Genomic DNA, 24,243 nt, shown 5'->3' with positions numbered 1-24,243 from the left:
ATGCGTGTCGAGACACATTACACTACTAGAATGTTAAGATAGGGGCGTTTGAGTTTAGGCGTTGAAAATTGGGAACTTTTAAGCGATAGTTGCAATAATATTCCGATAAATTTAGGAACCATCTATAATGCGTTAAAAATATTTAATTTGTATACATATTAAGATATTCTTATATTTTTTTGTATTTATCTGTTAAAATTGTATTAAACAGAAACTTGAATCCTATTAATTCGTATTTAGTTTCATGTAATTTTGTAAATTATAGTTCATATTATCATAGTACCATTATTTTTGCGGTAGTGTCTCATTTTTATTGGCTCTCAGTATGTAAGTGTATCTACTATTATTAATTGCGAAGCTTGAAGCGGCTTCCTAAAATGAGGTTATTACAAGAAGGTATATTACACTCATGCAGTACTATGAATTTGAAATTGAGCGCGGTCCGTTAAAAAAAATAGAATTTAAAAACTACTAAAAAGTCTTAGGGTTTACGGGTTTAAAGTATATATTACTCTATTGCAATATCCGCTTCTGTAGAATTCATTTCAACTTCTATGAGCATTTGATATTTTTGACCGAACATTTCATTTGGAGTAGCGCACCAAGAGTTTCAAGAGTTACTAATCTCTTAAAATAAAACTCTCATGGAATGTAAAAATAATGGCTGTAAATATACTAAGCTCAAAACTTGAGAACAAATGGACCGACTCGGCTTATTTCTTTTTTAATGCTGCGTAATACGTCTTAGAAGTTTCCTACTTAATGATAATTTAAGAAAATTGCTCAGAAAATAAGAAAATAAAATAAAAGATAGAATTGAGTGTGAAAAATTAAGTAATTTCTGTCAAAAATAATTTCTGTCTTATTTTCGTTCAACTTAACATAACTGAAAATTGTCGAAAATGAAGAGCGAATCCACAAGACACATAAAATATATTATTATTTTGGTTACCTTTCGTTTACAAGTTTCTTTGAATGTTACATAAATAGTTGTGTTGTGAACATTTCCATTAACAACACCTATTAAAATTCAACAATAAATCACTTTTAGGAACTGAATAAAGTTCAGCATGAATACAGTTAATTCAACTGAATAATTAAAGTAGACAATGCATTACTACATAGCTTTCTAAACAAAGTTAACAAGGACTCAGCGCTGTTTTCGCATCCTTTGTATATGCTTGTACACTTAATATAACCACGCTAAACAGTAAACAACTAAACTAACAACCATTTTGATAATTATAGTATTGAAAGTTGTCGCTTTTCTAATAATATATTGATGTAAAGTATTACTGTACTTTATGTAACATTAAAATATATAGGGATTGTTTTTTTTAAAGTGAAACTTTTATTTTATCGCATCAAAAAATTTCGTTTATCTATCGCATGTCGCAAGTCGCAAGTGTTCCGCGGTATTTGTGTGTTTTGATCTGTGTATTAATATATCTGTTTTTATTCAATAAAATTTACTTGCATCGTGGTTTCATAAAACCATACAATTTTCTTTTTATTTACATTTCCATAGAAAAAGGCGAAACCTCAGACCCATCATTATAAACAAACTGAAAGTTGTTTCCTAAAATTCCACATATCCATGTTTAGTTTACATAAGAAATTTATTGGTAAAAAACAATAGGGATGAGCATTTAGTTAGACATTAAGATACATGATTATAATGATGATATGATGACGATGATTTCTGTGAGTTAGCTTCCAAAAAAAAAATATATATTTTTACAGTACACGACACATGAGTACATCATCGTCGAGAGCTATTGGCAGGTTGATGTGGGCTTTCATATGCAAATGACTTAAACGATCAAAGCTATCAAAACTAATGTACAAATATATAAGCTTCATACTATTGATTTCAAATGTTCAATTAAAAACTTAAAAAGTCGACTAAACATTAATTTTAACCGAACGTAAACGATGTTTTACTTAAAATTGAATTACTATTCAAAACTGTTAAAATTTGATACAAGGACTATGAAAATAATAAATTATCAACTAAAATATCGATCTTCGACAAACCGATAATTAATTATCTATTTTTAACCGACTTCAAAAAAAAGGAGGAGGTTACTCAATTCGACCGTATGTTCGGGGATAACTTCGTTGTATATGAATCAATTTTGATAATTCCTTTTTTTTGTTGGAAACGAGATATCCCTGATGTGGTACCATGATAAGATAACCAGGATCTGATGATTTAATCCCAGAGACATCGAGCGAAACTCTCGAAAATCCGCTTAACTTTTTACTGGGTGTACCGATTTTGATGATTTTTAAGTTAATCGAAAGCCGATGTTTATCATGTGGTCACATACAAATTTCATCGAGATCTGATTACAACTTTTGGAATAATCTTTGATAATGCGTATTTACTTGACTATTTTTTTCGTCTACCTACGTGGTATTATTTGTCAGTATAATTGAAGTGGGTTTTTTTTCGTTTGCTTGCAAACACAATTATAGTAATAAATGTTTTTACGAATCATTGCAGTCTTATTTTTAATTCGAATCGAATTATTATTTTATATTAAATCAGACTAAGTTTGTAGTATATGTACGGTTTATTTATTATCATACATAAGCGGTATATCGAATGCTTTCATCAACTTTGGCCTTTCAAACTATTTACATATGAAAGCGATGCGACTCCATGCTTTCACGAGCGTTGAATGTTGAATTTCGTTTGATGAAATCAAGTATACATTGATTTATGTGAATTTGATGGAGGTTAGATTTAGTATTGTATGAATCAAAGATAAAAATATCGTATATTTGATTCTCTATTTTTAATTACTTTATTTGTGAAGCACTGATGAGATACGATTTGACAAAATGTTGAATATACATTAGAAGAAATAAAGGAAATGCACAGACTACACGCGTACTAACGCGAATAATACTCTATCTTTTAGGAGTTTAAAATTTGTTACTGTAATATTTTGAATTTATTTACGAAACACGTTTTAAGAAAATTTTCGTAAAAGATTTTGTGCCAACCAAAATAAAACATTTATATTTTTATCTTTAGTAACGTGCATTATAATAATTCAGGAGCTTATTCTGTACTCATCTTAAGAATATAGATATCTCAAACTCTATACATATAAAACTAAATGTTTATTTGCACGATCTTAATAGAATCGTAAACTATGCATTTGATCGTGTCATGATTTTCACTAAAGTGTTGTGCATGAGCCCACTAAGGTTTCTGAGTTGGTACAACCAAAAACCAAAAAAAAAAATCGCAGAAACCCGCGCAGGGTACAGCTACTATGTCATAAAATACTAAGTTATTATTATTCTTACAAAAAACAACTTAGCAAAAGAGACAATTTTTATAAATTAAAACAATAAATTTAAAAAATATATATATATATATTTACGATTCTTAGAATTCTGTATGAAAATGTTACAGTACTTTATGATATAAAGTTTAAATAAAACGGACTTCAACTCTTCATAAGCTACAAATCTTCAAGTTAAGAATAAGAATCTAATAAAACTACCAACAATACCAGTCACTGTAGATTCCAGCGGGTGTAAAAAGCGTGAAAGGAACTCTTTACAGTGCACTTCCGTGCTTAGAAATGGTCTACTGTATTTTAAATGAGCTATTTCCCGCTTTTCTCTATCTTGAACGTCACAGGACACCGGCCAGCTTGACATGTGAATAATACTTTTCGATTAAAATATATACAATGTTACTATTATAACTTCGAAATCTAAATATAGTTTTTAAAATTTTAGAGGGATTGCTATCTTCAATACTTCTACTATTATTATTTTTTCTACATTATTATTTTTATTGTAGGTATAATTATCTCATATATCTATTTGTTTATCTTTTTTAACTCTTCTTTGTAACTCAAAAAAATAGAGTAAAGCCTACTTGTTAAATTCTGTGTATGTTTATATAGCCTTAACTAAAAAACCAATGTTGAGTACATCGTTGTTTTGGTTGGTTACAGACAAAATCAAATCATATCTTCATATTTTAAAATTTCTCATATTTTATATTACAATAAAGTCATCTTACTCGTAAAATATGTATCGTTCGTTCGTATATCATTTTTATAAGATATCAAATACGAAACTGGAATCTCATTAAATTGTCTTATCTTAATTTACTATATACTTTGTAGCGTGAGGTTTCGAAGGCGGTGATATTACTTTATCTCGGGATTAATTTGGCATGTCGCCCGCCTTCCCTTATTAAATAGCTTACGGAGGTCAGTCTTAATGCCGTCATGATTTTCGATAAAAACGTCTACATAAACGTTCCGGAAAAAGATTAAGAATCTATTTTAAACGTCGGTATTTTCTTGGAATTTTATATTTATTAAACAAGATTTTAATAATATTTTTATTAATTTTTACTTCTACTTATTAATTTATATTATATACTAGTCTGTGTACCGCGACTTCATTCACAACATTTTTTTAGACTGTTAAATAAAGTTCATTTGCTAACTTTAGTTTCACCAAACCTTAAAAGATTTCTGTACATTTCGAGTTCTAAGTACCACATGTTAAGTTAACCATTTAGAGTTACCATATCTGTAATTTTGAACTGTAAAAACAAAGACGTTGAAATTGAATATTAAAAAAAAAAAAACTTTAATATGCAGAATTGGTTCTGTTATAGTTTTATTAAAAGCACAGACGTACACTCTTTTGTTTGCGAGAGCCAATTAATCTTTTAGAGGGAACTATTGGTGCTTGATCTGCTTTATTATGGATAATGGATACACATGTCTCAGTATTTTATATAATAGGTTTTCTATTGACAGCTCCAAAGTATCGCGCGAGTTTTTCCTCCACAATCTATGTAGCGATTTAATAATTCAGTTGTTCTATATTATAAACATAAAGTTAAGAATTAAATGCGTTACAAAACTAAAATGAAGCTGTATACGAAATGACAGCTTAGAATTAATTACGTAAGCTATTTTTCGATTCATTTAGACTCCTCCTTTAGGTGAGATTTAGTGAGATTTGCCTGGACACTGTCACGTCTGTCACGTGAGATTGACGCTGAATATAATAGAGATTGACGGAAATTAAAAACTTATACTATAGTATTTAAATTAAATTAAATTCAAAGCGAAAACTAAATGATTTTATTAGCCATGAGATTTAATTTAGTGGTCAAAATGAACACTCAAAAATTATTATTATCAATAATGTCTGGTCCGAACTTGGTCCTATGTCCAGCAGTGGACTGCGGTAAAAGATAACCATAGGTTCGCCAATTGTACTTCACATTCTGTAACTGTCTTATGTTTAATGTTTAAAATACAATATAGAATATATAAAATACATTAAAATATAATACAATATATATGGTGAACAATAAAGTATAATTAAATAAATATATAAAAAGAATAAGTACAGAAAAAGTAGTTATTTACCACAATTGATATTGGCTAGATAAGTACTTTTTAATATATCAATATAATTATATCACAAATATATCAGTTTTATCAAATTACACTATCCATATTTTAAAAGACTTTGTAACTTGAAGACGAATTAAAAAGTTAAGTCTACGATTCATAATACGTACGCTTTGATGACCTAGTTGTATAAAAAAATATAAAAACACGCTTGTACTTATTTTTACTGGGTAATAATTGTAAATAAATATTTAATAGACAAAGAGTATTTAATTTGTTTTTCTCAAATTTCTTAAATCATTAAATTTAAAAATAATAAATTTTTGAAATCTTAATAAAAATAAAATTAGCTTTAATAATTTAACTTAATTACGTTTTTCAATTTCAATTATTTATTAATGTGTTAATCAACGAGTACTAAAGTTAATAATTCATATTTCAATATTTTGTGAGTTATTTTTATAAAAATAAATATTTAAAAGCTTAGGTAAGATTTTACGGAGATTTGTAGCCGAATTTACCAAAACAAAGCCGGTGCGAGGTTTGTTTGGAATAAAATAGGAGCTTATTTGGTTTACAGCTGGGCTTCTGCGGGTTGCTTTGCTGTCGCGAATCGTGATAGTTTTCTTGAACGCTTCGCATTTCTATATTCGGTTGAGTGATTTATTCACTACGAATATATATTATATTAGACAACTTATATAAAGTTTGATTTATATTAAAGTTATTTTAATGTATATGTTTGTACAATAATTTTCTTCCAAAATAGGAGGAGGTTCTCAATTCTTTTTTTTTATGTATGTTACTTCAGAACTTTTGACTGCTTGGACCGATTTCAAATAAAAAAAAATAGTCGAAAGGTGTTGCGTGTCATTTGGTCCCATTTAAAAATTGAGATCTGAAAGGTACTTTTCGAGTTATATCTAATAATACGTATTTACTTGACTATTTTCTCGTCGAACTACGTTGTATTAAACCGCATACCTTTTTAATGCGTTTACCAATTTTGATGATTCTTACTTTATTCGATAAATAATGCTTGTCATGTAGTCTCATTTAAATTTGAACGATATCCGATTAGCATTTTTTGAGTTATCTTTAATAACGCGTATTACTTAACTATTTTGTCGTTTACTTATCTTGTATTACTTTTCGATGTAATTGAATTCGGTTTTTTTTCGTTTGCGAGCAAACAGATTTTTTTATGATGGATTGATTCAACCTGAAACATCCCACTGCTTGGCTGTGGCCTTACACTTCATTCTTTATGCAGGAGAAGGTTCGAAGTTTAACACAGAATACATTATAACAATACAGTACAAATCATAAAAACTGTAAACTGTACTAACATAGAGTCGTGTCCTGTTTTGTCACTTACATGGCCTGAACGATGAAAACGATAAGAGGCAAGGCGATGCTGTACATAATACATAATACGATTGACAATGCAACAAAATCTTTTCGCGATAGGAACAAATGTATAATAAAATAATAATTAAATAAAAAAACAAAAAACCCGCCTGCGTGAAGAACAACTAATAGAAAATCAACTGAAAAAGCTGGAACAAGATAAAAATTCAATATGCACACAAAGTCAGCGAAATAAATAGAAACAATATCAAACATTTTGTGCTGTACATTTAAAATATATTAATACGGTAGTGCTTCGAAACTTTATGCAACGTCGTACATAACATGCTGTCGGAGACATGCACAAAGAGAGAATGATTTGACTTATCCTTCAATTTCATGCCTCCGACTGCATATTATCTACGACGTTGCATAAAGTTTCGAAGGACTACCATTTTAATATATTTTAAATGTACAGCACAAAATGTTTGATATTGTTTCTATTTATTTCGCTGACTTTGTGTGCATATTGAATTTTTATCTTGTTCCAGCTTTTTCAGTTGATTTTCTATTCGTTGTTCTTCACGCAGGCGGGTTTTTTGTTTTTTTATTTAATTATTATTTTATTTATGTCTTTTTAGTCAGACAATTTACGTAATCGGTTCAATTCATTAAAACAGTTTACATCATGTGGTTGATTAAGTAATTTTTTAGGGTCAAGAGAACTGATAGCAAGCCCGGAGAAGACCTCACTCTGCTCAAAGCAACGTAAGCCTGACCTTTAGCAAATAGGTGACTGCTTAAGTCAACAACTATTAGTTTTAATATAATCAAATTATTATTAAAATTATTTGTTTGTATTTGGTATTATGTATTTGTTATTGATTTTATTAATGTAATTGTAAATTGGTGTGACATTTATTAATTTTTATTTGTAATTTTAATTGTATGTTTTTTTTAACCATTGTATTTTATTAGAAAGGCTACACCCCGAAGTTGATCGTCGCCTAGAAGGCGAGTTTGGCATGGCATAGGCGTGGGAAAGAGCAAAGTCCACATTTTTTAAACTTTAATATTGTATTTCTTTATTAGTATTACGGTAATAATAATCATGATATACCTTTTTAAAATCCTTGTATTGTGCCCTTCAATTTGATACCCATATTGTAGTATTCGAGAAAAAAAATTTTTTTTCATTAACTACAATGGCTTCGCGCAGCCGCCATGTTTGATTTTTTTTTAATGTCACCTATCTAAGAACACTTGGGCAGATAAGACGAACCTAACGATACCTCAATTATGTAAATCCGTTCAGTGGTTCTGGAAATATGAGGTAGTAAAGAATATTACATACAAATATACATACATACATACAAGATACGCGCGAAAAACATAACCCTTCCTTGGCAGTCGGGTAATAAGAGAAGAGATGCCATACTTATTAACATAAGGAAGATACGAGTATACATAAATTTAGTAACTAGATATTATCTATAAGATTCAGATCCTTCTTTATAATCGCTTTGAAATTAGATATTTATATAGATAGTTAAAGTATACTTTTTCATAAATTGAATTATTAATATTAATACAAATCTAATAATAAATGCGTTCAAAGTCAAAGGATTATACGGTGATACATTGAGTAATATACAATGAAAACGTAATAGTGTTCTGATTGTATTTTTTTTTTCTTAATTTACTTTAAACAATATTAATTAATATAAAAATCCTTTAATTAAATAATATGACTTAGTTATTATTTATAGCAATAAAATGTTTTCACGTGAATTTTATAAACAATTATTGTTATTATATAAATATATTAACTGGAAACTGGTCAGGTGTATTGAATTTTTTAAAATTAATATATATATTACACCAATACTTGAAGTGGGAATTGAAACCACGACCTTCGGTGCAGAAAGTAGGGTCACTACAAACTGCGCTAACGGGCTAGTCAAATATAAAATTTAGAACTACTTAACCAATTAATTTCTCTTTTTAGGATTCCGTACCCAAAGAGTAAAAATGGGACCCTATTACTAAGGCTTCGCTATCTGTCCGTCTGTCCATCTGTAGCTGTAGCCTGGTGACAGACAGACGGATCAGGACAGATATCAAAGAATCGGCCAAGTGCAAGTCGGACTCGAGCACGAAGGGTTCCGAACCATTGATTAGGTAAACAACAGTACCATTTATTGATATCGAGCAATAATAAGCAAAAATTAGCTTTTTGTATGGTTAAATATTCATTTTATTTTTCTTTAATTATTTTTCTTTAATTATATTATTAAAGTAAAAATACAACTGAGTATATTGTAAATATTTCAAGTGCCTACTTGGTGCCATTATTGACATCGAGAAAAAAGGGTAAAAAAATATTTATCTTTCCTTAAATATTTATTTTATTTGTTTTTAGTATTTGTTGTTATAGCGGCAACAGAAACACATAACTTGTGAAAATTTCATCTGTCTAGCTATCGCCGTGCTTAAGACACACAGCCTGGTAACAGACAGACCGTCAGAAAAGGACGGACAGGCGGACAGACAGCGAACCCTTTGGGTACGGAGCAGTAATATTGGCAACGGTACATATAACCAAAACAACATTTTTTTTACAATTTTTGTTTGTCTGTTTGTTTCGGCTAATCTCTGAGATGGCTTGGTCGATTTCGACGGGACATTTACAGGCAGATAACTGATGTAATAAGGAGTTACTTTTATTTAAGAAATCGATTTAATTTGTTATCTATTATTATAATTTATATGTATGTTTATTGAAAAAAAATATAGCTATATCAATCGGCTATTACACAAGCATTGAGTTGCTTACTCTAGGAATATCTATATTTGTTCCTATTCTGTTCTGTTCTGTTTTGTTCTATTCTGTTCTGTTCTGTTCTTTTTTGTTCTGTTCTGTTCTATTCTATTCTGTTCTATTCTATTCTATTCTGATCTGTTCTGTTCTGCGCTATTCTATTCTGTTCTGTTCTATTCTATTCTGTTATATTCTATTCTGTTCTATTCTATTCTGTTCTTTTCTGTTCTGTTCTGTTCTGTTCTAATCTATTCTATTTAATTCTGATCTATTTTATTCTGTTCTGTTCTGTTCTATCCTGTTCTATTTAATTCTGATCTATTTTATTGTGTTCTGTTCTGTTCTATTCTGTTCTATTCTGTTCTATTCTGTTCTATTCTGTTCTATTCTGTTCTATTCTGTTCTATCCTGTTCTATTTAATTCTGATATATTTTATTCTGTTCTGTTCTGTTCTATTCTGTTCTATTCTGTTCTATTCTGTTCTATTCTGTTCTATTCTGTTCTATTCTATTCTATTCTGTTCTATTCTGTTCTATTCTGTTCTATTCTGTTCTATTCTGTTCTATTCTGTTCTATTCTGTTCTATTCTGTTCTATTCTGTTCTATTCTGTTCTGTTCTATTCTATTCCATTCCATTCTATTCTGTTCTATTCTGTTCTATTCTGATCTGTTGTTCTGTTCTATTCTATTCTGTTTTGTTCTATTCTGTTCTGTTCTGTTCTATTCTATTCTATTTTGTTCGTTTCTGTTCTGTTCTGTTCTATTCTATTTTATTCTAATCTATTTTATTCTGTTCTGTTCTCTTCCGTTCTGTTCTGTTCTTGTTACATATTTTTTCACACCCTCTAAAGTGGGTAGTATCATTATCCCTTAAGCCACAAAATGAAGATTAGCATAATACTGTTGTAGGGAGCAAATTTAATAAAACAATGGTTGAAATTGTAGACAAGCAATCAACTGCGAGACATCACAGTTATTCTTTTTTCAGATAGCGTTTTTTGTGATATTTTCTTTCAGGATAATCGTAAATTTTTTATTAATGTATTTTATTTAAGTGTAGATATTCGTAGCGTCTTCGGTGCGACAAAGCCAACCCTGAGGTCACCAACCCGCCTGCCCAGCGTGGTGACTATAGGCAAAGCACATGAGTTCACGTTATTTTTGGCGTAAACTTGTGGAGGCCTATGTCCAGCAGTGGACTGCTTAAGCTGTAATGATATTGTAATGATGAAGGTATTCTTACCATTACTAATGCGACCAAGTATATTTCTGAGAAATTGCTGTTTTCTTATAGTCTATATATTATATGTGGATACAAAGAAATATTTTTAACCGACTTCAAAAAAAAGGAGGAGGTTATTCAATTCGACCGTATTTTTTTAAAATTTATGGTCGGGGATAACTTTGTCGTTTGCAAACCTATTTTGATAATTCTTTTTTTGTTGGAAAGGAGATATTCTAAGTGTGGTACCATGATAAGAAAACCAGGATCTGATGACGGGATCCCAGATAAATCGAGGGAAACCCTCGAAAATCCGCGTAACTTTTTACTGGGTGTAACGATTATGATAATTTTTAATTTCATCGAAAGCCGATGTTTATCATGTGGTCACATTTAAATTTCATTGAGACTTGATTATCACTTTTGGAGAAATCTTTGATAATGCGTATTTACTTGACTATTTTTTCGTCTACCTACGTTGTCTTACTTGTCGATGTAATTGAAGTTGGTTTTGTTTTGTTTGCCAGCAAACACAATTATTAGGTGCTTGATGCAAATAATAATTATCCTAACTCATCACATGTACGTAATTCATAAATTGGTAAAGAATGTAATCTAAGCCAACGTAAATAACAAGATCTATCATTTTTTTTCTCGTTACTGAGTACCCTATTACACGGCTTTACGATTTACATTAAAAAGTCACTTTTTTCAGACGCATATGTGAAAAGTTACGAAAACAGAAAAAAATATTCTTATTTGAGAGCTTCCGTTATATGCGCTGCTTAAACGGTTATATCTATTTAATATGTACGACGGAGTTGATAGCAATTAAAAGTTCTAAAATAATTGAGTTTTAATCGATTCGAATCGCAAACGAAAAAAAAAGTAAATACGCATTATCAAAGATTACTCCAAAAGTTGTAATCAGATATCAATGAAATTTAAATGAGATGATAAATGAATGAGACATGATAAACATCAGCTTTTGATTAAATTAAAAACCATCAAAATCAGTACACCCAGTACAAAGTTATGCGGTGTAATACAACATAGGTCGACGAAAAAATAGTCAAGTAAAAACGCATTATTAGATATAACTCAAGAAGTAGTAGTTATATCTCAAATAAATTAAATAGGGACCAATTAACACACGCCACCTTTTGATTAAAATTTTTTCATCGATATCGGTCCAACCAGTCAAAAGTTCTGAAGTAACATACATAAAAAAATAAAATCGAATGGGAACCTCCTCCTTTTTTGGAAGACGGTTAAAAAGACTCCCGACAGCATCATCATCATTACAGCCTATACAGTCCACTGCTGGACATGGGCCTTCACAAGTTTACGCCAAAAATAACGTGAACTCATGTCTTTTGCCCGTAGTCACCACGCTGGGCAGGCCCAGCCGTGTTCCCGACAGCGTATCTATCTTTTAAGGTTAATCATAACCTTATAATCATCAAATTTGTTTTCGTGGGTGAAACCGCGGAGCAAGTCTAGTTTGTATATATTATTGATGTTTATTTTATTTTTTAAAACTTTCAACGCGATAGGCGACAGAAGTCAACAACGTACAGGCGAACAATTTAATTTGATACTTCGTAAAAAGAAGTACCTTTAGTTAGATGAAAACTGAATGTCGCTTTGTGCATTACTTACAACTGCATTACTTATCTTATACTATTAAACGAGCAATTCTTGTATATATATATATATATATATATATATATATATATATATATATATATATATATATATATATATATATCACTACATAGTATAAAACAAAGTCACTTTTTCTGTCCCTGCACATGTATGTACGCTTAAATCTTTAAAACTACGCAACGGATTTTGATGCGGTTCTTTTTAATAGATAGATTGATTCAAGAGGAAAATTTATATGTATAATAAAATCCATTAAATAGTGAAGAAATACTGTTATTTTTGAGTTTTCTAATGTTATGTCGTAAATAATTATTATTTTTTTCGCTTAAATTGCAAACGCAGGCTGAACCCTACGAGATTTATCAAAATAATGTACTAAGTATTGTACACATTGAAAAGATCTACAGAAAACTCCGCGATGGTATATACCTATCTCTTATGGATATCCCACAATAACATTTTTTTGTCATTTACTTTTTATGACAAATAATGGCTAATTTTCGAAGCGATTTTACCCAATACAGCATTAATCCTTATCCAATTAAATACCTTAAATACATTGTTGATTGAATATAGATCTATATGGCCCTTTACAGCATATGATTTAAATGAATATTTTCGAAGATATCACAGATTTAAAAATTTCGGGACGTAGCGTTTGCGGCGGTACCGGCCGGCGGGCGGTGGCGGCAACGTGCCTATAAATAGCGCGTCGGAGGCCGCGATTTTCCCTATAGCATTTTGAATTTAGCAGCGATCGGATGCGTTTATTATCGGAGCTCTCTAGCGAGGAAAATAACTATACTTAATAAAACAGTGCTTTTCAGCGCAACAACGTATCAGTAATTATAAGTAGGTTACGATAAGTAATTGTATGATAGTAGTTTTAAAATATAAATTACATTTTATTGTAAGGTTAATTTTTAAATCGCACTTATAGTAATCGCACTTATAGTAATAGTATGCTGGGTGGCTACGGCACTAAAGAATTTAGCCACCCCCTTTCTTCCCGTGGGTGTCGTAAGAGGCGACTAAGGGATAACAAGGTTCCACGACCACCTTGGAACTTAAGAAGCCGACCGATGGCGGGATAACCATCCAACTGCTGGCTTTGAAATACACAGGCTGAAGACGGGCAGCAGCGTCTTCAGTGCGACAAAGCCAGTACTGCGGTCACCAACCCGCCTGCCCAGCGTGGTGACTATGGGCAAAACACATGAGTTCACGTTATTTTTGGCGTAAACTTGTGGAGGCCTATGTCCAGCAGTGGACTGTATAGGCTGTAATGATGACTTATAGTAATAATTAGTATAAGTACATACGGTTAGATAAGATTAACTATAATTTTTGTATTGGAATTTTCTATTAAGATCTTGGTTAAAATTTAAAGTTAGATCAATTTAATATTAGGGAAATTATTTTCAAAAATCGTAATTTAAGTTGAGGTATGTAAGTTCAGAAAAAGAACTTAATAGAATAGGTATCTTTTGTTGTTGATGATTGTTGATTATCTTTTGTTTTTAGTTGAACGAATAGCAAAGTATTTTTAATTAAATTAAAATCGTAGTTTAAGTTGAGGTATTTTAGTTAAAAAAAACTGATTTAATAAAACACTTTTTTCGGATTTTATCGCGGTTTATTATAGCAACCATGGTCACGGGAGGACTGAGTCCTCCCGTGACCATGGTTGCTGTAAAGTATCCGAAACGTCGGGAATCAAAAGTTAACAATAAACCGCGATAAAATCCGAAAAAAGTGTTTTATTAAATGAGTAAAATTCGCGTAAACATTAGAAAACAATATAAAAAAAACTGAATAGAATAGGTATCTTTTGTTTTTTATGATCGTTAATTATCTTTTGTTTCTAAATGGTAAGTATTTAGATATTTTTTACTGCGGCACATACTAATAATATGGCAATTTGTGCATAGGTACATATAAAACTGAGTAAATTTTCTACAGAAATTATAATGTCTGGAAGACGTCGTCGTTCGAACATAGGTTGTAGTACAGTGAATGCCAGAAGAGTACGTTCAGTAAGAGATGAAGAATCGTCAACGGAACGTGAGGCTCGCCTCAGTCAGGCTCGGGATAGAAATAGAGTTGAGAGAGAGAGAGAATCTTCAGTAGAGCGTGAGGTTCGTCTCAGTCAGGCTCGGGATAGATATAGAGCTGAGATAGAGAGAGAATCTTCAGTAGAGCGTGAGGTTCGCCGTAGTCAGGCTCGGGATAGATATAGAGCTGAGAGGGAGAGAGAATCTTCAGTAGAGCGTGAGGTTCGCCGCAGCCGAGATAGGGATAGACATCGAATACAGAGAGCCAGAGAATCATCAGCACGAGTTAGTAATTCATGGGTAAATAAAGAAAATTCTGCCATGAATTACGATCCTTCGATTTCTTACAAGGACGATCGTATAGTATCAATAGGTACTATGTCAGTAGTGTGTGAACATTGCTTGGCATTAAAATTCAAGGACGAATCGAAAGGCATGTGTTGCTTACAAGGAAAAGTCAAATTAGAAGAAATTCTCCCTCCGCCTGAACCACTTCACTCTCTTCTTACGGGTGATCATCAGAAATCCAAACAATTCATGCGCAATATACGCCGTTATAATAACGCATTTCAAATGACCTCTTTTAAGAGTAAGCAAGTCGTTGAGCGTGGGTTCATGCCTACATTTAAAATTCAAGGGCAAGTGTACCACTTAGCTGGGAGCTTGCTACCACTTCGACCCGATGATCACAAATTTCTGCAAATATATTTTATTGCAGATCCAGATACACAAGCATCTACGCGGTGTTCAAGTGTTGCACAGCCAATTGATAGAGATTTGATTAGATCTCTCCAAGATATGTTACATTCTCATAATTGCTATATACAGTCTTTCAAAACTGCGATTGAAAGTGTTCCAGCAAATACTCCTGACTTTAATGTTGTAATCCATGCAAATAAAGTTCCTGTTGGAGAACACAGAGGACGATACAATGCGCCTTCCACGAGTGAAGTAGCAGTGGTGATAGCTGGACAGCAATTTGACAAAAGAGATATTGTATTGCATAGTCGTGATGATAATTTGCAAAAAATTTCAGAGTTACACAGATCTTATGACAGCTTACAATATCCTTTGATGCTATGTCGTGGAGAAGATGGTTATGCCATTAATGTTTCTCAAGTTGACCCAATCAGTGGTATACCTCTGCGTAAAACAGTGTCATGTATGAACTACTATTGCTACCGTATAATGACAAGACGTAACAATTTCAACACTTTGCTTAGGTATGGAATGTTAACAAACCAATACTTGGTAGATCAATATGCGAAAATTGAATCTGAGAGATTGGCCTACATCCGTAATAATCAAACTAAATTGAGAGCCGAAAATTACGTTCATCTTCAGGATGCTTTACAGGCGAATGAACACCAAAACGGCATTGGGCAGTTGGTTATACTACCTTCATCATTCACAGGTGGACCTCGATATTTACACGAAAAATCGCAAGACGCCATGACTTACGTCAGAAATTACGGCAAACCTGATTTATTTATAACTGCAACATGTAACCCAAATTGGTCGGAAATCAAAGAAAATATTAACACCAATTTAACGCCACAAGACAGATACGATATAGTTAACAGAGTCTTCCATTTAAAAGTACAGAAACTCCTGCACCTCATTAACAAGTCTCATATATTCGGTCCACCGCGCTGTCATATGTACACAATAGAATGGCAGAAACGTGGCTTGCCACATGTACACCTGCTGGTGTGGTTAGTAAACAAAATTAGACCAAACCAAATTGACAGGGTTATTTCAGCTGAATTACCGGATAAAGATGAAGATCCTAACCTGTACGAAATCGTAAAGAAACATATGGTACACGGCCCTTGCGGGACTTTAAACCCGAATTCTCCATGTATGCGAGATTCTCGATGCAACAAAAAATTTCCGAAGTCGTTCCAAACTCAAACAATTACTAGCGATGACGGATATCCCAAATATCGTCGACGATCGCCAGAACAGGGCGGGCAAAATGCCACCGTCCGAAACCATGATATTGATAACCGATGGATCGTTCCCTATAATCCACTCCTTTTGAAAATTTTTGATGCCCACATCAACGTAGAGTTGTGCAATTCAATAAAGTCAATACAATATGTTACTAAGTACATTAATAAAGGCAGTGATCAAGCCACTTTCAGCATACAATCACCAAATGAAGTGGAAAAGTATCAGTCTGGACGTTACATCTGCAGCTCTGAAGCTGTATGGAGGATTTTATCATTCGAAGTGCACGACCGGGCTCCCACAGTTGTCCACCTTGCAGTTCATTTAGAAAATGGACAAAGAGTATATTTCACTGAGAACAATATACAAGAAGTTGTTAATAACCCGCAGGATACAACATTGACAGCATTCTTCAAATTATGTGCTCAAGATGATTTCGCGAAAACTCTGACATATGACAGAGTTCCAAGTTACTATACATGGAACCAGAGTTCTAAAACTTTTCAACGGCGAAAACAAGGTACTGCGGTTGATGGTTTTCCGGAAGTAAAAAAAACGGATGCTCTTGGCAGAGTCTACGTGATTCATCCCAACAACAGCGAATGCTTTTATCTGAGAATGTTACTGCATATTGTAAAAGGCCCGACATCCTTTGCACACCTAAGAACTGTACAAGGTGTTGTTTACAATACTTATCAAGCAACATGCAAAGCTATGGGGCTCTTGGAAGACGATTCTCACTGGGAAAACACATTATCAGAAGCAGCTGTATGTAGTTCAGCTACATCATTAAGATATTTATTTGCCATCATAGTAGCGTTTTGTCAAGTAACTGATTCTGTTACTCTATGGAATAAATTTCAAGAAAATATGGCCAGTGATATTCTGATTCGGCGACGGCGAGAGTTAAACTCAGATGATCCACAATATGATCAAAACATATTTGACGAAGCATTATTTGAATTGAACAAAGTAGTGCAATTACTTTCGGGTAAATCGATCAAGGATTTTGGGCTGCCGATGCCAGCTAATACTACTAACTCAGACTTAACTAACAGTGCCGAATACAGAAGAGAAACATCATACGATCAAACGAGACTTTTACAAAATATAGCTCAAGATGAGCCACGATTAAACATCGACCAGAAAAAAGTATTCACTGCATTACTAGCAACAATTGATAACAATGAAGGGAAATTGTTTTTCCTTGATGCTCCAGGAGGTACAGGAAAAACATTTTTAATCAACCTGCTTTTAAAAAAAGTGAGATCTACCGGAAAAATTGCGTTAGCTGTTGCGTCATCCGGCATTGCCGCTACGCTTTTGGAAGGAGGCCGAACCGCACACTCTACATTCAAGCTCCCGCTGAAAATCGCCACCGATGATAATAACAGCGTCTGTAGTGTTTCTAAACAGAGCAATACAGGAAAATTGATGCGTGACTGCTCATTAATAGTCTGGGACGAAGCTACCATGTCAAACAAGACGTCTATAGAAGCATTGGATAGGACAATGCGCGATTTGCGCAACAAAATTTCGCCTATGGGAGGATGTACAATTCTGTTCTCAGGAGATTTCCGTCAAATTCTACCAGTTGTGACTCGAGGAACACGTGCTGACGAAATAAATGCTTCCCTAAAAAGATCCTACCTTTGGCCACATGTCAATAAATTAGAGCTTAAAACTAATATGCGGGTTTCGTCATCTTCACGTGAAAACAGGCTATTTCCAGAGATGCTGCTAAAAGTCGGAAATGGGGAGTTAACACAAATTGAGGGAAGGATTAACCTAGAAAACCTTTGTGTTTTGATAGACAACATCCAAGAGTTAGTCAACAATGTCTATCCTGACATTGATAACATAAATTATAAGACAATAACTTGGTTTAAAGAAAGGGCGATTCTGTCACCAACTAACGAACAAGTAGATAAGGTAAATAACTTGATTCTTTCAAAGATTGATGCGCCGACGAAAATATACTACTCTGTCGATACTGTTCTCGATTTGGAAGAAGCTGTTCATTTTCCTACAGAATTTCTAAACTCTTTGAACCCGTCTGGTCTCTCTCCTCACAAAATGGTGTTAAAAGTAGGTTGTCCTGTTATTTTATTAAGAAACCTGAATCCACCTAAACTTTGCAATGGCACGCGTTTGCTGGTAAAATCACTGAAAACTTTCATAATAGAGTGCACAATACTCACAGGATGTGGTACCGGAGAAGATGTATTGATTCCCCGAATCCCTCTGATACCATCGGATTTACCCTTCCAATTTAAACGTTTACAGTTTCCGGTAAAGACAGCTTTTGCATTGACAATTAATAAATCGCAGGGTCAAACCTTCAATGTTGCAGGCTTAGATTTGAGCGTTGACTGTTTTTCACATGGCCAACTGTATGTCGCTCTTTCAAGAGTAACCTCTAGAGAAAACATGTTTGTATTGTCTAATGACAAGAAAGCTGTGAACGTTGTATATAAAGACATTCTGTAATATATTGATTGTTGTAAAAATAAAATAAATAGGTTAAAAATCAAAAAGTAAAAAACGTAGTGTATATTCCATAGATATATTGTATTTCTGTAGTGTATTTAGCATCAGCATTGCACCCGTGCGAAGCCGGGGCGGGTCGCTAGTATATATATATATAGAATCTGGATCTCGGAAACGGCTCTAACGATTTTCTTAAAATTTAGTATATAGGAGGTTTCGGGGGAGATAAATCTATCTAGCTAGGATTTATTTTCAGAAAATGTCGTTTTATCCCTGTTTTTAGGGAGTGAAAAAATATCGTTAGAATGCGAAGGTAAATTTCGCATTCGTTAATTTAGTTGCAATAGCTCGGTGGGAAATTGGTCGGTCGGGATCAACCGAGAAGATCATGGTTCAAATCCCCATGTCCCTGATCAATTATTTTTTCTTTTTCTTTTTCTAATTGCACTCGTTATTTTTTATTTAAATAGGCTGTTCTTATTTTTTATTATTATGTCGGTAAAATCGAAAAATATTATTCATATTTTATCATTATTATTTTTTAATTATTTTTTTATTTTTGATTTTTTATTTTTATTTATATTTTTTATTATTGTCGCTAAAAAAAATATTATTCATATTTATAAATATATAATTCGTATTTAAATATGATTTTCAAAAAAAACACGATTTGTTGGGGCGCCTATCAGTTTTGAGAAGCAATTACTCTCAATCTTGTAATTTTGTATTTTATATCAATTTTTTATTTATCGTTATTTTTTATTTTTATTTTGTGTTAATTCATTATTAGTAATTATGTTTGCAGGCACACGAAAATAAATCGACTTCAATTACATCAACAAGTAATACAATGAAAAAATAGTCAAGAAATACGCATTATCAAAGATTACTCCAAAAGTTGTAATCAGATCTCGATGAAATATGACCACATGATAAATATCGGCTTTCGATTAAGTTAAAAATCATCAAAATTGGTACACCTAGCAAAAAGTTATGCGGATTTTAGAGAGTTTCCCTCGATTTCTCTGGTATCCCATCATCAGATCCCGGTTTTCTTATCATGGTACCACACCAGGGATATCTCCTTTCCAACAAAAAAAGAATTATCAAAATCTTTTCATAAACGACGAAGTTATCCCCGAACATACATTTAAAAATATATATACATATATGTATATACTAGCTGTGCCCGCGGCTTCGCCCGCGTTGAATCCAGTTTGTCACAAAGTTGTCCCGGCAAACTTCCAGTAAAACTCTCATCAAAATCGGCTAAGCCGTTCCGTAAACCTTCCTCGTGAAGCTCTCCATTACTCCATTGGCGAAACCGCATGAAAATCCGTTCAGTAGATTTTGAGGGAATCGATCACAAACACTTTTGGGGGACGTTGTTTTATAATACACTAACTGTCGCCCGTGACTACGTCCGCGTGGTTATGAAGATATGCATTACTATTAGGATGCTTAACGCAAATTATTTTTTTATTTCAGTCACTTGAAATGTTTATCACATTGAGTAACTTTTTAAAAGGCACAATTTGGTATAATCTAATAGTTATTTTTATAAAACCTCTCTATACACCACATTTTTAGTTTTATTTTCAGGCTGGAGTATAAATAATCTATCAGGCGAACTTATAGCTGCTGTATATGTTTCATACAAACTATCAACCCCAATTAAACCCCCTTAACGGTTAATCAAAAACAGCTTTATTCAAATAGGCTCCAAGAGCACTCCCGAATCGTCATTTCATTAATTTTTGAGTTCTCGTGATGAGTGAGTTAGTGACCTTTCCCTTTTATATTTCGAGATTCGATGCATTATTTGGGCACCTTCTCACCATCTATAGATCATACGTTTTAAATTTCAAGTCTCTTACTTCAAAAACATAAGACTTTCATACAAATTTCCATTCCCCGTTTTTTCCCCTTAGGGGTTGATTTTCGTAAAATCAGATCTTAGCGGATATCTACGCCCCATAAGGAACCTACTTGCCAAATTGCAAGTTTGTGGGTGTTATAGTTTCGGAGATTTTGTGATGAGTGAGTCAACCTACCCTCCCCCGTTTTAACCCGAAAAGGGAGTTGATTTCTAAAGACATATTATTTGAAGATTTCATGATGAGTGACCTTTCGCTTTTATATATGTATAGATGTATATATATATATACATATATATATATACTATGACGAAAGAGCAATCAAGAAGAGCAATATATATATATATTGAGTTTCCTCCGGCCGGATTGAGTAACCTCCTCCTTTTTTGAAGTCGGTTAAAAAAGACTTCATCCAAACCGGCAACGAATCATTTTAACTCTCTCTTCTACTACTAATCCTTCATGATTTACTAAAAATACCGAGCGGAGCTCGGTCACCCAGGTACTTTTATTAATTGAGTGACAGTTTTGAAAAAATAACTTCTGAGTTCCTTCTTGATTTCTTTTAACTTAATTACAAACTACATACACTCTCAAGCTGGTGAAAGCTTAACATAAACTATAACATATTAGAGTAATTTAATATTGTTTATTTTGATGTAATTTAATTGGACTAGATCATTGTCGCAGAGCGTATGAAAATGTTAAAAGAAGTTAAATATTTTTCTTAAGTTAATCCAAAGTATATTCAAATTTTCGTGTTATAACGTTGTCTTGGTATATAGACAAATTACTGTTTGCTCAAATTGATTCAAACCAGACATAATATTAAGAAGAATTAGTAAAAAAGTCGTAAATCGATTTTGGTAAAGCTTTAGATTAGGAAAAACCGAATTTCGGGACCGTGGGGGGGGGAGGGGGGGAACACTACCCCTGGTACCACTGTCACACCTCAGAACCCCATGGTTATGGAGATATCCATGGTTAAAGTTTTGAGGTTAGAAGAAGAATTTCGTAGCTTTCACACGTTATTTTCACATTTCACACGCGTTTTTTCAAATTAATCTACCACCTTTAAAGTTAGAGGAACGCTTGGCTCCGGCGCTGCGGGAAGTGCAGCCCTTCCGCCCTTGCGTGCGAAAGCACGCTCACTCATGCTCCGTTCCGCAGCGGAGGCTGGTCGACCGACCAGCCTCAGCCGCTCCTCTACGCATTCGTTCGCGCGCTTTCGCACGGCGGGCGAGGGCTGCCCTCCCTCCGCGCCTTCGCAGCACAAAAAAAAAACACTCTAGGGGTAGGACAGACCAAAACCACGTGGACAGTGGGGTGCTCCGATTCGGTTTTGGGTATTTTTCGAATTTCTAAACCTATATTCTAGCACGCAATGTTACTAATTTTATTAGAATATTAAGTCTGACGCGTTATTTTGTTTAAAAGTGTCGATTTGTCACACAATGCAAACAGTACGAGCTCAAAGGTATTATAATAGCTTTAAATTCTTCTTCTAACCTCAAAACTTTAACCATGGATACTTTAACCATGGGGTTTTGAGGTGTGACAGTGTTACCTTGTATAGATTCCCCTACACCCTCCACACCCAAAAACCCCATAATTCGGTTTTTCTAATTCGGTTTTTCCTAGTCTAGATCTTAGCCACGATTTTATTTACACAAATAAAAAAATATTTTATATATTATTGTATTTAGCGTTGTAGAACAAAACGTCGGACAGTGCAGGCAGCGTCGCAGAACAATTTGTCATCTGTCCCACTGACAGTTGACAGCCGACCATATGTCTTGTGTCTATCCTCTTGAATCCTGTACTTTGTTGATTTGTCTTATATTCTGTATCAGTAAAAAATAACCTGAATTATTGTTGGAGTTTACTTCATTATATATGTCTTTACGACACGACATGCCACGGAGTGACCGCAACGTAGAATAAGAAATAAATGTATTTTTATTAAATCAAAATCAAAATCAAAAATAGCTTTATTCAAATAGGTTCTTAGAGCACTTTCGAATCGTCATTTTACAAATCAAAACTTTAAAAATAAATTATTATTTTTGTAAAAGTGAAGCTACCACCGATTCGGAATGTAGATTCTGCAGAGAAGAATCGGCAAGAAACTCCGCAGTTACTCTTTTGAAAATAATATACAAACTGTTTATATATTATTATTGTATTACCCATACATGAAGGAATTCAAAACATTTTTAATATCATATCAAAGATCAACCATTCACTGTGTCGTTGCTCTAGCCAATTACACTATGGAACGATGTACCCGTTAGATCGAAATTTTTGATATAATGATTTTATATTCGGTTTTAATAAATATTTTTTTAAATATAACGGTAATCATTCTTAAGGTGTCATTCATCATGAATGATACCTTAAAAAATCGTTCTAAAGTTGTAAACTCCAGTAATGTGTTGTTGACACACACACATTCTTAATCTTTGTAAACACGGATATCACACATAGGTCTTGTCAATTTTTATAATCCTAGATTATATATGGTAAATTTTCATATCTTATTATCTCGATATTGCAATTTTCAATATTTTTTTTAAATAAATAAAAATAGTCAGTCCAGGATTTATATAAGCAACTAATTTTTAATATAAGTATTATCTAAAATACTAAATTTATTATAAAGTATGTTTTATTCTATTATAAGCTCGGTGAAATTCGACTTAGGTTCGGGTCTTAGACCATAAGATTACTTTGCTCTTATAAGTAACATTTATATATTTCCTATTATAATCTTTGATAGATAAACCACCTACCTAATACAAGAATTTTACAAACTGCATTAACTGTATATAATTCTATTTATGGTCTGGAAGTCGCTAGAAATTTATAAAGCTGCTAAACGCCCTCAAAGTACGTATTACCTAGGTACGTAGAGTTTTTATATTGGGTGGATTCTTTGGTATTTTTATGACTCCTCCGCAAATCAATTTGGTATTTCATAATATGAAACTTTTTAGTAAGTTGTACGTATTTCTAATACAAAACGATTTTTTTTCAATCATACTAATTGGTTATTAGATTAGGTTCTTCAAATAAATGATTATTCAAATATAAATATTCGTATGGATAATATGTATACCTAAATGTATGTAAAACCAGTTAGTATAAGAACTCTTATAATATAATTTAATAATAACGTCGATATACACACTATACTACACTCTAGAATTAATGATGCTTTATTTATATATAAATTTAATGTACTGTTAGAAGAATAGTGAGGAAAGGTCATCGTAGAAGGGGTGAAGCGCGTGCGCTGTGCGCGCTTCAGTTCGAGACGAATTTCGTGAACTTTGAACGTGTTTCGTGTAGTATAAGGGAAATGCTTGTCCATTTGGAGAGTTAACCTGCCTA

At 32.8% G+C, this 24,243-nt stretch overlaps 1 protein-coding gene across 1 annotated transcript in view; it reads left to right on the top strand.

The window, feature by feature from the left end:
* Positions 1–14,446: 14,446 nt before the first annotated feature.
* LOC123656147 overlaps positions 14,447–24,243 on the top strand; it is a 31,076-nt gene continuing 21,279 nt past the window's right edge. Inside the window, exon 1 of the mRNA XM_045591854.1 lies at positions 14,447–18,857. Coding sequence (XP_045447810.1) covers positions 14,447–18,857 — 4,411 coding nt within the window. The remainder of the gene's footprint in view (positions 18,858–24,243) is intronic.

Source organism: Melitaea cinxia, chromosome 9 (assembly GCF_905220565.1).
Source record: "Melitaea cinxia chromosome 9, ilMelCinx1.1, whole genome shotgun sequence".
NCBI lineage: Eukaryota > Metazoa > Arthropoda > Insecta > Lepidoptera > Nymphalidae > Melitaea > Melitaea cinxia.
This window is presented reverse-complemented; position numbering and strand designations above follow the sequence as displayed.